General features: G+C 41.7%; 1 protein-coding gene across 2 annotated transcripts in view; it reads left to right on the top strand.

The window, feature by feature from the left end:
• The window catches only part of B4GALNT2 (beta-1,4-N-acetyl-galactosaminyltransferase 2 (SID blood group)), a 37,260-nt gene that overhangs the window by 10,690 nt on the left and 13,696 nt on the right, over positions 1 to 12,874 (top strand). For both annotated transcript variants that reach the window (XM_080979393.1, XM_080979392.1), the window contains exons 4-6: positions 2,564 to 2,670; positions 3,440 to 3,477; positions 12,352 to 12,532. In XM_080979393.1, coding sequence (XP_080835519.1) covers positions 2,564 to 2,670; positions 3,440 to 3,477; positions 12,352 to 12,532 — 326 coding nt within the window. The remainder of the gene's footprint in view (positions 1 to 2,563; positions 2,671 to 3,439; positions 3,478 to 12,351; positions 12,533 to 12,874) is intronic.

Genomic DNA, 12,874 nt, shown 5'->3' on the forward strand with positions numbered 1-12,874 from the left:
TATGGTTTTCCCAGTAGTGATGTATGGAAGTGAGAGCTGGACCATAAAGAAGGCTGATCGCCAAATAATTGATGCCTTTGAATTATGGTGCTGGAGGAGACTCTTGAGAGTCCCATGGATTGCAAGAAGATCAAACCTCTCCATTCTGAAGGAAATCAGCCCTGAGTGCTCACTGGAAGGACAGATCCTGAAGCTGAGGCTCCAGTACTTTGGCCACCTCATGAGAAGAGAAGACTCCCTGGAAAAGACCCTGGTGTTGGGAAAGATGGAGGGCACAAGGAGAAGGGGACAACAGAGGACGAGATGGTTGGACAGTGTTCTCGAAGCTACCAGCATGAGTTTGACCAAACTGCGGGAGGCAGTGGAAGACAGGAGTGCCTGGCGTGCTCTGGTCCATGGGGTCACGAAGAGTAGGACATGACTAAACGACTAAAAAACAAACAGAAAGAGAAAGCAGGAGAAGGGGGAAACAGGGAGAGGAAAAACCCACTGGTTTGCAATAACAAATACAATTAGCATCTCTACATACATCTTACGTTACACATACAAACTAATATACGCCATCCAAATGTCCTTGTAGGTAGCCAAATGAAATTGAGGTGGCTTGTAACAATGCTTTCTATAAACACCAATCCCCACAGCAGAGCGACATTCCAAGGGTCTGGGCGCTCACTCAGGGTTCATGTTTCCTTTGGAAATGAGGCACAGCGGAGACTGGGGTGTCTTTAGTATATATGGTTTATTTACACACATATACAACCTGAGCCTATAATGGAGGAGCTTACAGCGTTACACCCCAGGAGGGTTCCGTTTCTCCCATTCCTGCAGCCTTGAATTCCAACTTCTGCCCCCCCCCCCTTCAGCTTGCTGCGTTTACCAAAATGCACCATTTCACATTACAGAGAAACTGTAATCTTAAACCTCTACTACGACTGCTACTCACCTTTGTCTCTGCTAAATAACACAGAGTTCAGGGAGGAGGGGCCGCACCCCTTTGCCATCTTAGCTCATGGCTCTGCTGCCTGTCTTTGGTCCCTTCTAATGGCCCATTTTCTCCCAAGCAATTTCCTGGTAGGGGGCAGGAAACCTGGCCTGTGTTTTGACACTGTTAAATTCAGCACCTGGCAGCCCCTCTTAATACTCCAAGCATTGGTTAACACCCAGTAGATCCAGCACTATTAGAGTGATGAATTTAGCCGTTGGGTGAGTCAAGGCACACGCAAACCCATCATAATATGTTCACATGTAGCAAGGGCATTTAGTTCTTCAGTCCATTGTGTAATAGGTGGCGAAGGTTTATCCTTCCAGGCCTGAGGTATTGAGTCTCTTTTGTGGAAAATGTGGCTGGCAACTCCTGAGGCAAAGGTGTGTTGAGGTCATGAGGGATTGTGGGTGATCTTGTGCTGTTTATAGGATTCCCAGAGAGACGTTGTGAGAACAGCATGTTGTATTAGCTGGAACATGGGCCACATTCACAATATATATTTCAAGCACTAATCATACCCTGCAATGAAAACAGGGACGTCCTTTTACTATTACTATTTTACTATTATTATTCCCCACCCATCTGACTGGGTTGCTCCAGCCGCTCTGGGCAGCTTCCAACATATATAAAAACACAATAAGACATTAAACAGATTTGAACATACCCTATGCAGGGCTCCGTTCAGATGTCTTCTAAAGGTTGTCTAGTTACTTATCTCATTGACTCGAGGGTTGCATAACTCCATACCTTCCAACATTTTTTGGATGAAAATAGGAAAAACAGAGGGACATGGGTGGTGCTGTGGGTTAAACCACAGAGCCTAGGACTTGCCAATCAGAAGGTCGGCGGTTCGAATCCCCACGACGGGGTGAGCTCCCGTTGCTCGGTCCCTGCTCCTGCCAACCTAGCAGTTCGAAAGCACCTCAAAGTCCCTTGCCGATTATGCCACATTAACAGTTATGGCTCTCCCTCCCCCCACCCCCCAATTCTGAGAGCTGTAGTTCATTAAGGCTGCTGAGAGTAGTCAGGAGACCCCTGTTCCCCTCACAGAGCTACAATTCCCAGAGGGATTTTTTGTCAAACCACTATGCCTGAGGAGAATTCTGTGGGGGGGGGGGGAAATAACTCTTTGCGGCTGTTTACACATTTGCATATATTCCATATCTCACACACTCCCACCTCTGATTTGGAAAGTGGTGCATGCATGTCGCTAAGCACAATAAATATGTAACTTGCCTTGCCTTGTGAAATACTGTGTTCTGTCGCATTTTCCCACAAATCGCCTTCAATCCTACTTGAGAAAAAGAATGGCCTGGCTGTGTTTAAAGTTGTCAGTTTCTATGCAGCCTTTGTTATGATCTATAGTTGGACCTAGTCGCTGTATTGTGATGTTGTTCAAGCCTGCAAGTTAATTATCCCAGAGAAAACGGGGCCAGTTGCTCTGCTCAAAGTGTGTATTTTGGGCAGGTGGGCTATTTTTTATTTTACTTTTTAAAGAAAAAGTTTCCTTACCTGTGATTCCCACACTCGCAACATGGCTTCTGAAGACTCAAGTCCTGTCTCTTTACTTTGACCTAGGTATCCCCTCGAAACAAAAGATGTCCTTATTGCTCAGCCAAACACTCCTTTAAGCTATCCGATTCAAGGAGCTGAGGTGATGCCTTTGCACACCATGGTAATTCCAGGTATGTTGACAGACGTAGCTGAATGACATTTGGAAACATTAAACAGTTAATAAAGGTTATTGACCTAAGGCAGGGGTCAGCAAACTTTTTTTTTTTGAGGGGAAAAATAGCACTTCCGGGGGGAAAATAACGATAAAAAAATGAACAAACAGAATCGCCAATCCACGGAACGTCCGTGGGCCGGATCCGGAGGGCAATTGGCCTGGATCTGGCCTGCGGACCGTAGTTAGCCAACCCCTGACCCTAAGGCTTTAGCTGGTTCTGTACTGCAGAAATTCTAAGTTGACTAGTTGACATTTCACTTGGTATCAAGGAGACCACAGACAGGGCACCCATACCATGTGTGTCTGTGTTCCTTAATACAGAACAAACAGTTCTTTAATACTGAACAAGCAAACATGTCACACAAAGCCCTCTGTTTGGTGTTCGGTTTTAGGTCCTCTTGGCATCTAAGGAGCCTGTGATTGGCAAACTGAGGCAAGAGAGTGAAAAATTAGACAAGCAGTTCAAAGGTCACAGAAATGCTAGTGTTCACAAACTGAAACAATTTTATTTCCTTTCAAACTTTTGGACACAGTGGCCACTTTCCTTAAGAGTGCTTATAGCTTTTTGTCTTCTTAGCATGCTGGTTTGGGCTCAATTGTTTCTTTCTTGGGAGAGTATTGCAGCCAACTCCGTAAATCAAGCTTTGCTGGACTTGTTGGGGTGTGGGGGACGAAAAATTGGAAGAGTGTTAATGCCAGACCTGTGCTTGCTTTTGTTCTTAAAGGGCTTGGTTTCCATGGAGCAAGTACAGAAAACCTCCAGGTAACTTTGTGTTTTCATTAATTTTTATTTTTTTTGGAAATGATTTTTATTAACCGGCCAATCAAATCAAATTAAATCACATCACATAAATTCCGAATTACAAAGCCGAATTTTAAATTTTGTTGAGGGGACCCATATTTCAAGATCTGAAGGGGGAGTCTGATCATCTTCTTGCTACTGCGTTAATGTCCAAATCAGTCCAAATCAGTCCAAACAGAGTTCATAATTCTATCCAGTCTTATCTTGCTGTTTCCACATCACATCTTGTTCATATATTTTCTCTTTTTCCTTTATGATCTCTTCTGATAGTCTCCTTAAGCCGATAAACACCAATAATAATCCTGTGTGAGTTTTCCGTTCTTCCAATCCTTAAATCGAGATGGTTTCCATATAACATCGCCTTCATAGATAACATTGCTCTTTCCATCATTCATTACAGAACTGTCGATCTTAAGTCCCTCTGAGGAGTTTCATCCACAATATAAAAACAGCTCTATTTCTCTATTTCTCCTCTCAGACTTAAGTCCTCCGACAGAACTTCCCAATATGGCAACGATATTTTTAACTGCGTCATTCCAAAGCCCTTATACATTCCACACTCTTCTTAAAACATGCTTTGGTTCGAAAGTTTATCTCCACACAGCGTTAAATCCACAGCTTAAGTCCTTAAATCGACATTCCTGACTTGTGAGGGGGCGGGATTCTTGTTTAATCACATAAAAGAAAGAAAGGAAAGTTTTTTCCCCCCTCCCCCATCAGCCCCTTTGCCATACCAAGTCTTGGCGTATCTTGTCATAATCTATGCTTGTTCCTCCGACTCGTCTTGATTTATCAGAGATCTCTTCTGTTAGCAATCTTTGCTCCCCCTCCTTCCTCGAAATATGTGCATTCCTTCATCCAAATTGTTTCTTTTGAAGTTCTTGCAGCTAGTGGCGTGAATCAGAGATGGCGTCCAGGAGCGCCGAAATCCCACAGGAGGGCTTTGTGCCTAGTGCCCCCATCCCCACAAATTCGGGGGTGGTATAGGGCACAGCAGGCAAGGGCAGTCCCCCCCACCATCCTGGGGGGGGGTAGGGAGGCTAATTACTCCCATCATAGCCTCCAAAATACCTCGTGTGGGTTGGAGAGATGTTATTGTCAGCCATCTTCTGATGCGCCCCCTAGTGGCCCCCTGTGTTTTCATTAATTATGTTTCATTATATATATATATATTTTAAATATTTATTAAGGTTTCAAAGAAAAAATTACATAGATAAAAAGAAAAGAAAAAAAAACAGAAATAAGAATAAAAGAAAAATACAAAATACAAAAAAAGATAAAAAACCCTTAAAAAAATACATCAATCTTTCCACCTTACATTCATTTCCTTGCTTCCCTGACCTCCTCACACCTCCCTTTTTTGTATTCCAATTCAGTTAGTTAATTCAGCAATTTCTTTCCCTCTTTGTTTTTATCCTAATCCTTTAACTTAATATATTATAACTTTGGATTCTCACCTGTTAATAATCCATTTTTACATACACCTTTATAACATTGCTGCTTAAACCACTTAACTTCATTCTGACATCATTCTAACATTCATTAATTTTGCAATATTTCTGTAAATAATCTTTAAATTTCTTCCAATCTTCTTCCACCGACTCTTCTCCCTGGTCTCGGATTCTGCCAGTCATTTCCGCCAATTCCATGTAGTCCATCACCTTCATCTGCCATTCTTCCAGAGTGGGTAGATCTTGTGTCTTCCAATACTTTGCAATAAGTATTCTTGCTGCTGTTGTGGCATACATAAAGAAAGTTCTGTCCTCCTTTGGCACCATTTGGCCGACCATGCCCAGGAGAAAGGCCTCTGGTTTCTTCAGAAAGGTATATTTAAATACCCTTTTCATTTCATTATAAATCATCTCCCAGAAAGCCTTAATCCTTGGGCACGTCCACCAAAGGTGAAAGAATGTACCTTCAGTCTCTTTACATTTCCAACATTTATTATCGGGCAAATGATAAATGTTTGCAAGCTTGACTGGTGTCATGTACCACCTGTATATCATTTTCATAATATTCTCTCTTAAGGCATTACATGCCGTAAACTTCATACCTGTGGTCCATAACTGTTCCCAGTCAGCCATCATTATGTTATGTCCAACATCTTGTGCCCATTTAATCATAGCAGATTTCACCGTTTCATCCTGTGTATTCCATTTCAACAGCAAGTTATACATCTTTGACAAAATCTTAGTTTTGGGTTCTAGCAGTTCTGTTTCCAATTTTGATTTTTCCACCTGGAAGCCAATTTTCTTGTCCAAATTGTATGTCTCCATTATCTGATAATAATGAAGCCAGTCTCGCACTTTGTTTTTTAATTTCTCAAAACTCTGCAATTTCAGTCTATCTCCCTCTTGTTCCAAAATTTCCCAATATTTTGGCCATTTGACCTCCATATTGAGCTTTTTCTGAGCTTTCGCTTCCATCGGTGACAGCCACCTTGGGGTTTTGTTTTCCAGTAGATCCTTATATCTTATCCAGACATTAAACAATGCTTTCCTGACAATATGGTTTTTAAATGCTTTATGTGCTTTGACCTTATCATACCACAAATATGCATGCCATCCAAATACATTATTAAAACCTTCTATCTCCAAAATGTCTGTGTTTTCAAGAAGCAGCCATTCTTTCAACCAGCAAAAAGCTGCTGATTCATAATAAAGTTTAAGGTCTGGCAGGGCAAATCCACCTCTTTCCTTTGCATCCGTTAGTATTTTAAATTTTATTCTAGGCTTCTTGCCCTGCCAGACAAATCTAGAGATATCTCTCTGCCACTTCTTGAAACAGTCCATTTTGTCCAAAATTTGCAGTGTTTGAAACAGAAACAACAATCTAAGCAATACATTCATTTTTATCGCAGCAATACGGCCTAGCAGTGAAAGCTTCAAATTTGACCAAATTTCTAAGTCTTTTTTCACTTCAGCCCAGCATTTTTCATAATTGTCTTTGAATAGATTCCCATTTTTTGCTGTCATGTTAATCCCCAGGTATTTCACTTTCTTAACCACTGTTAAACCTGTCTCATTCTGAAACCTCTCTCTCTCAATCGATGTTAAATTTTTCTCTAAGACCTTAGTTTTTAACTTATTCAGTTTGAATCCTGCAGCCTGACCAAATTCTTGAATCAGTTCCAAAACCCTTTTAGTACTAGATTCTGGCTCCTGTAACGTCAATACCAAGTCATCTGCAAATGCTCTTAACTTGTACTGTTTAGCTCCGACTTATACCCCTTTAACCAATTGGTCCCTTCTAATCATATTCAGCAGGACCTCCAGGACCGATATAAAAAGCAATGGGGAGATTGGGCAACCTTGTCGTGTCCCTTTTTCTATCTTAAATTCTTCCGTCACCACGTTATTTACAATTAATTTAGCCTTTTGTTCTGAATAAATTGCACTTATACCGTTTTCAAAGCCTTGGCCTACCCTCATCCCCTGTAGGTTCTTCTTCATAAAACTCCAAGAAATGTTGTCAAAAGCTTTCTCCGCGTCCACAAATATCAAAACTGCCTTAGTATTTATGTTCACTTGTAATTTTTCTAAAATATTAATTATATTTCTCACATTATCCGACAAATGTCTACCTGGGAGAAAGCCAGCTTGGTCTTTATGAATCTCTTCCATTAACACTTTTTTTAGTCTTTTAGCCAAAATGTCTGCAAAGATTTTGTAATCCACATTGAGCAATGATATGGGGCGGTAGTTCTTTAGCTGCGTCTTTTCAGTCTCTGTTTTCGGTACAAGTGTAATATACGCTTCTTTCCACGACTCTGGTGCCCTTTTCCAACCCATTATTTCATTACAGACTTCCCTCAAAGGTTGTACTAACCATTCTTTTAAGGATCTGTAGTATTTAGAAGTCAGTCCATCCGGTCCTGGAGATTTACCTAGTTGCATATTCTGAATGGCACCTTCTACCTCCTGTTCAGTTATTTTATAGTTCAGCATTAATTTATTTTCCTGAGAGATTTTTTGTAATCCATTTGTTTTCAAAAATCGATCTAAATCAATTTCTTTCTGTGGTCCTTGTGTATATAGTTGTTTAAAGTACCTCTGGAAACAGTTTCTAATCTCAGCTGGGTTCTGTATGTTCCTTCCTTCCACTTCTAAATTTGTAACCGTATTTAATTTTTGTCTTTTTTTCATTTGCCAAGCCAACAATTTCCCACATTTATTAGCCGACTCAAATGTCTTTTGTCTCATTTGTTTGATTTTCCATTCTATCTCCTGATTCATCATTTTCATATATTGTACTTGATGTAACTTTAATTCTCTCAAAATCTCTTGCGACTTTGGTTTTGCTCTCAATTTCTTTTCAGTTTCTTTTATTTTCTCCAATATTTTATCCTTCTTCTCATTTTGGATTCTCTTCTTTAATGCGTTCTGTTGTATCAAGAACCCTCTCATAACAGCTTTGCTTGCGTCCCAGATTACTCTTTTTTCCACATTGGTATTCATATTTATCTCAAAATAATCTCTCAAGGTTTTTTGGGCCTTCTTAAACACTTCTTCATCTCTGAATAAGGTGTCATTCATCCTCCATCTGAAGGAACCAGTTGGTATTAGTTTCATCTCCATCTTCACAGCATTATGGTCGGAGCAGGTTTTTGGGCAGATTTCCACTTTTCTTGTCTTTTGGTGCCATTCCTCTAGTTACCCATATTTGGTCAATTCTTGTCCATGTCAGTTTGGCTTCAGAGAAGAAGGTTCCCTCTCTAGCCAAGGGATTCTTTGTTCTCCAGATATCAACTAGGTCCAAGTTGTCTGTCATCTCAAAAAAGGTTTTTGGTAGTCTGCCATCCTTAGTGACTACCTGTCTTTGTGCCTTGTCCATATGCGTAGATACCACTCCGTTCATGTCTCCCATCAAAATCACATTATAATCCAAATAGTCCATCAAGGTCTCATGCAACTTTTTAAAGAATTCAGATTTCTCCTCATTTGGTGCATAAACTCCTACTATCAAAAATTTCTCTCCTTGTGTTTGAATTTCAATTGCCACAAATCTTCCGTGGTCATCTTTGAAGATAAATTTCGGTAATAGTCTCTCCTTTGCATAAATCACTACCCCTCTTTTTTTAACCTTGTCCGAAGAAATAAACTCCTGGCCCAGTCTTTTGTTGATCAATACTTTCCTGTGTAGCCTTGTTACATGTGTTTCCTGTAAACAAATCAAGTCCAATTGTTCCTTTTTTAATAAATGAAACACAGTTTTCCTTTTCTGAGGGGAGTTGAGACCATTACAATTCCAACTTAATAGTTGCAGAGCCATGATGTAGTTACTTTACTTCTCCTCCAACTGCACCAAGTGCCTGTTCCTGTTCTGTCAGTGGTATCACCTTCTCCAGGCGGTCTTTTAATTCAGGAGGTAATCTTGGTATGTCTAAAATTCCTCTTTCTAGTGCTCTTAACTCTTCTCCAGCTTCTTTCTGCAGGTCTTCTCCATGGTCTCTCAAAAATCTTTCTTTGTCGTCCTCTGATCTTATTTTTATCTTTCTCCCTTTGTAACTGAAGGATAGGCCTTGGGGGAATTCCCACCTAAAGATAATTCCGTTGCTTCTCAGCAGGGCAACCAAATCTCTATAATTGGACCTAAGGTCCAAAAGATATTTCGGAATGTCCTTAAATATCTCCACTTTTGCCTGATGTATTTCCAAAGTCTTCTGGAAGTGCAGACTCAAGATTTTATCTCTCTCCTCTTTTGTTCTGAGGGTGATCAAACAGTCTCTCACCCTGTTCTTCTTCCCTCCTCTTCCAAGCCTAAAAGCACTCACTATCTTAAAGTTTTCCTTCTCCAAATCTGGGTTCCAAAAGTCTGCAAATTCCTGCGTAAGAAAGTCAGTCAGATTGTCTTTCTCAAGTTCAGGTACGGCCCTGATCCTCAAATTCGTTTGCTTCTCCTTCAATTCAATCATAGACAATATTGACCTGTGGTCTTCAAGTTGTTTGTGTATCAGTGGTATCTTCTCTTCTACAGCAGTTGCTATTTCCTTTGCTTCTTCAGCTGTCTTTCGGGTCAAGGTAGATTCCTGTAGTAATTTCTCAATAGTTTCTGTGTTAGTATTTACCTTCTGTCCCAAATTGTTTATACTTGTGGTATTTTGATCAATTTTAACTGATGCTTCAGCTACTTGTTTACTTATTCTTTCCAGAGATTCATTAATTTTACCTAATGCCTGAGCCAAAACATCTTCAGATGCCATTCCTTTGGGTTTAGATTGTACCAATGCAGCTCCTGTTGGTAGTCCAGAAGGACCAGACGTTGATGCTCTTCGCTGCAGCCCAACGTCTGGACGAAATGATCTACCAGACCTCGTTTTTTCCTGAAGCAAATCTATTTTCTCCTTTCCATCTGCCATAACACTCTAGATACAGCCCAAGGTCAATCCCACGATCAGAATTTGTTTTGAAGTGGAAAATTCCCCTGGCCCAGCTGTTATTGTAACAATTTCAAACTTCCTCTAGGGGGACACAGTAGCAGTCAAGAGTTGTTGCCTTAAAATAATTAACCTTTTTTCTTTTAATCCCCCAATTCACAAAAAAGACGACAGTTTCAATTTCAGTTGTTTTCCAGTTACGTTAAAACCAGGAGAAGCCAGCCAGAAATCTTGTATCTCACTTGTATCTCACTTGCAGAGTTAGCTGTCAAAGAGTACTTTCACCAACAGCGCATTTCACAGTACGGCATTCTTATTATTCACTGGCAACCCGTTCCCAGGTTTAAGCGGTGGATTTTAGCTTCCTTTTCTCTCTTTTTGCAGGGAAATACAGTTCAGACCTTTCCCCCCTCCTCTCCTGCAATCAAGGGGGGAAATCACTTGTTTGATGTTAGAATTATAGTCTTTTTCAAATGTCTTTCAAGGTTTTCGCTTACAAGTTCATTGCTTTACTCTATTTACAAAGAACGGAAGGCAGACTTCCTGTTTATGCCTCTCTGCTTCGGTATCAAATTACTTCTTTGTTCCTTTGTTTCCCAATTTAGCCTACTCACGGATAGTTGTTTTGTAGCCAAATTGTCACAGGAAAAAGGCAGCGCTCTCCGGTAACGGCTGTGCGGCTTCGCTCCACGGAAGAAGCAGTTGACTCACAGCACCGCGCTGCTTCCCCGCTCCGCTCCGGAACCCGTAATCGGGCTCTTTTGCAAGTTGGGGGGGGCGCAAAAGGTGCCTGCCGAGTCCCACGGTCACAGGCTTCACCCGCCTGTGATTTTTCAAGGGTCCCCGCTTCGCCGCAGCGGAACAGACCCGATTCCCGTAGAGCTGGTCCCTCCGGATCAGAGGGAGTCCGCCATTACCGATGGCGCCACCCCGGAAGTCCTCATTAATTATGTTTCATTATATGCTCCCACTTTCTGAATTATCAGACAATGCAGCTGAAAGAATCAATGCATAACAATGGAATGGATAGCATGGTTGAGATTGTATCTGGTGACAAGCATGGGACATACAAAACTAGCAGTCCAGATTCCCCAGGCTCTGGAAGCTGGTTGGGTCTTGAATGTTGTTTCCCTGAGAAAAGCAGGCATCCATGACCCATCTAAAACATTTTGTTGCCAGAGGAAGAAAACATTATTTATTCCACTGCTTCTTTTTTTTTTTTTTTTTTAAGGCATATTTCTCAAGTACCAGTAGCTCCTTTTCACATTTTAGAAATGGGGCTTTCTTAGTACAAAATAGGTGACACAAAATAAAAATGCCTCCACATGGAAACGCACCACCCAGCTCACAAAGCTTACTCACAGAGCTCTCATAGATCATGGAGTTGGAAGGGATCCCAAGGGTCATCTAGTCCAACCCCCCCCCCCCAATTTAGGAATCTTTTAAAAAAAATTATTAGTATTCAATTACAAGCATCCAAAATAAGCCTCATTATATCCATATCAAATCACAATACCAAATCAAATATCAAACATCAAGTAATCAACTTTCCAATTGTATAATTTTGGTCCCCCCCCCCCACACACACATGTGCTAGAATTACAGGTTTGGTAAATTCTTTTAATTCTGCTTCCAAAATCTAATTTAATCCAGTTACATTCCAATCAAAATAATAATCCATATTCTGCAAGTCAGGAATCTCAACTAGATCATCCATGACATGTTGTTGTTTAGTCGTTTAGTCGTGTCCGACTCTTCGTGACCCCGTGGACCAGAGCACGCCAGGCACTCCTGTCTTCCACTGCCTCCCGCAGTTTGATCAAACTCATGTTCATAGCTTCGAGAACACTGTCCAACCATTTCGTCCTCTGTCGTCCCCTTCTCCTTGTGCCCTCAATCTTTCCCAGCATCAGGGTCTTTTCCAGGGAGTCTTCTCTTCTCATGAGGTGGCCAAACTCTGCTTACAAACCTCCAAGGAATTAGAGTCCACAACTTCCCAAGGGAGTCTGTCCCACTGTTGAACAGCTTGCTGTCAGAAATGTCTTCTGAAGTTGTGTCTGAACCTCCTTCCTTGTAACTTGAAGCCATGGGAGTCCTGCCTTCCAGAACAGGCCGTGCTCCATCCTCCATGTGACAGCCCTTAAGATCTTAGAAGATGGCTATCGTATCTCCTCCCAGTCTCCTCTTTTCCAGGCTAAACCTACCCAGCTCCTTCGACTGTTCCTCATAAGGCTTGGTTTCCGGACCCTTGATCTTCCCAATCGCCCTCCTCGGTGCACATTCCAGCTTGTCAGCATCCTTCTTAAATTGTGGTACCCAGAACTGGACATCCCCTGATTTCTGACCTTCTGTTTACCCCCCATTTCCTGCTGATGTCCGTTTGTGTATCACCTGATTTAGATGAAAATGGAGGGGTTTTATTTGCTCCTAAGACTTTTTTTGGGACCCAAAATCTCCAGGTGATCCTACAAGCTTCATTTGGTGCTCTCAACACCCTGGCTGATGTATCCCAAGACGTGGTAGGTGGGCGAGGGGAAAAGAAGCTGACCATCTCTACTCCCCATGTGAAGCTACTGAATTACATCCTGGAACACATCACGTACACAAATACAGAGTATCTACTCGATGTTGTGGATCTGGGTGAGTTGGATTGCTATTGCGGGACAAGCATTGATTGCCCTTTGACTTCACCAGCCTGAAATCCGTGTTATAATTATTGCAAGACGCTTTTGAGCAGCTTTCCGGCCATTCTCCCTTTTGAACGAATGCCACAAGGAGGCAGCGAATTATTATCTTTTCAGATCTTGCTTTATTTCTTGATAAAATGCTTTGAGATGTTGAAAATGGCTTGTCCTCCTCGTTTTGAAGACCCGGAAGCTGTATGCCGGCTCCCTCAGCCAATAAAGCGAGATGAGTGCTGCAACCCCAGAGTCGGCCACGACTGGACCTAGTGTTCAGGGGTCCCTTTACCTTTACTCCCCA

The sequence above is a fragment of the Podarcis pityusensis genome (genome assembly GCF_964106645.2).
Source record: "Podarcis pityusensis genome assembly, chromosome: 13".
NCBI lineage: Eukaryota > Metazoa > Chordata > Lepidosauria > Squamata > Lacertidae > Podarcis > Podarcis pityusensis.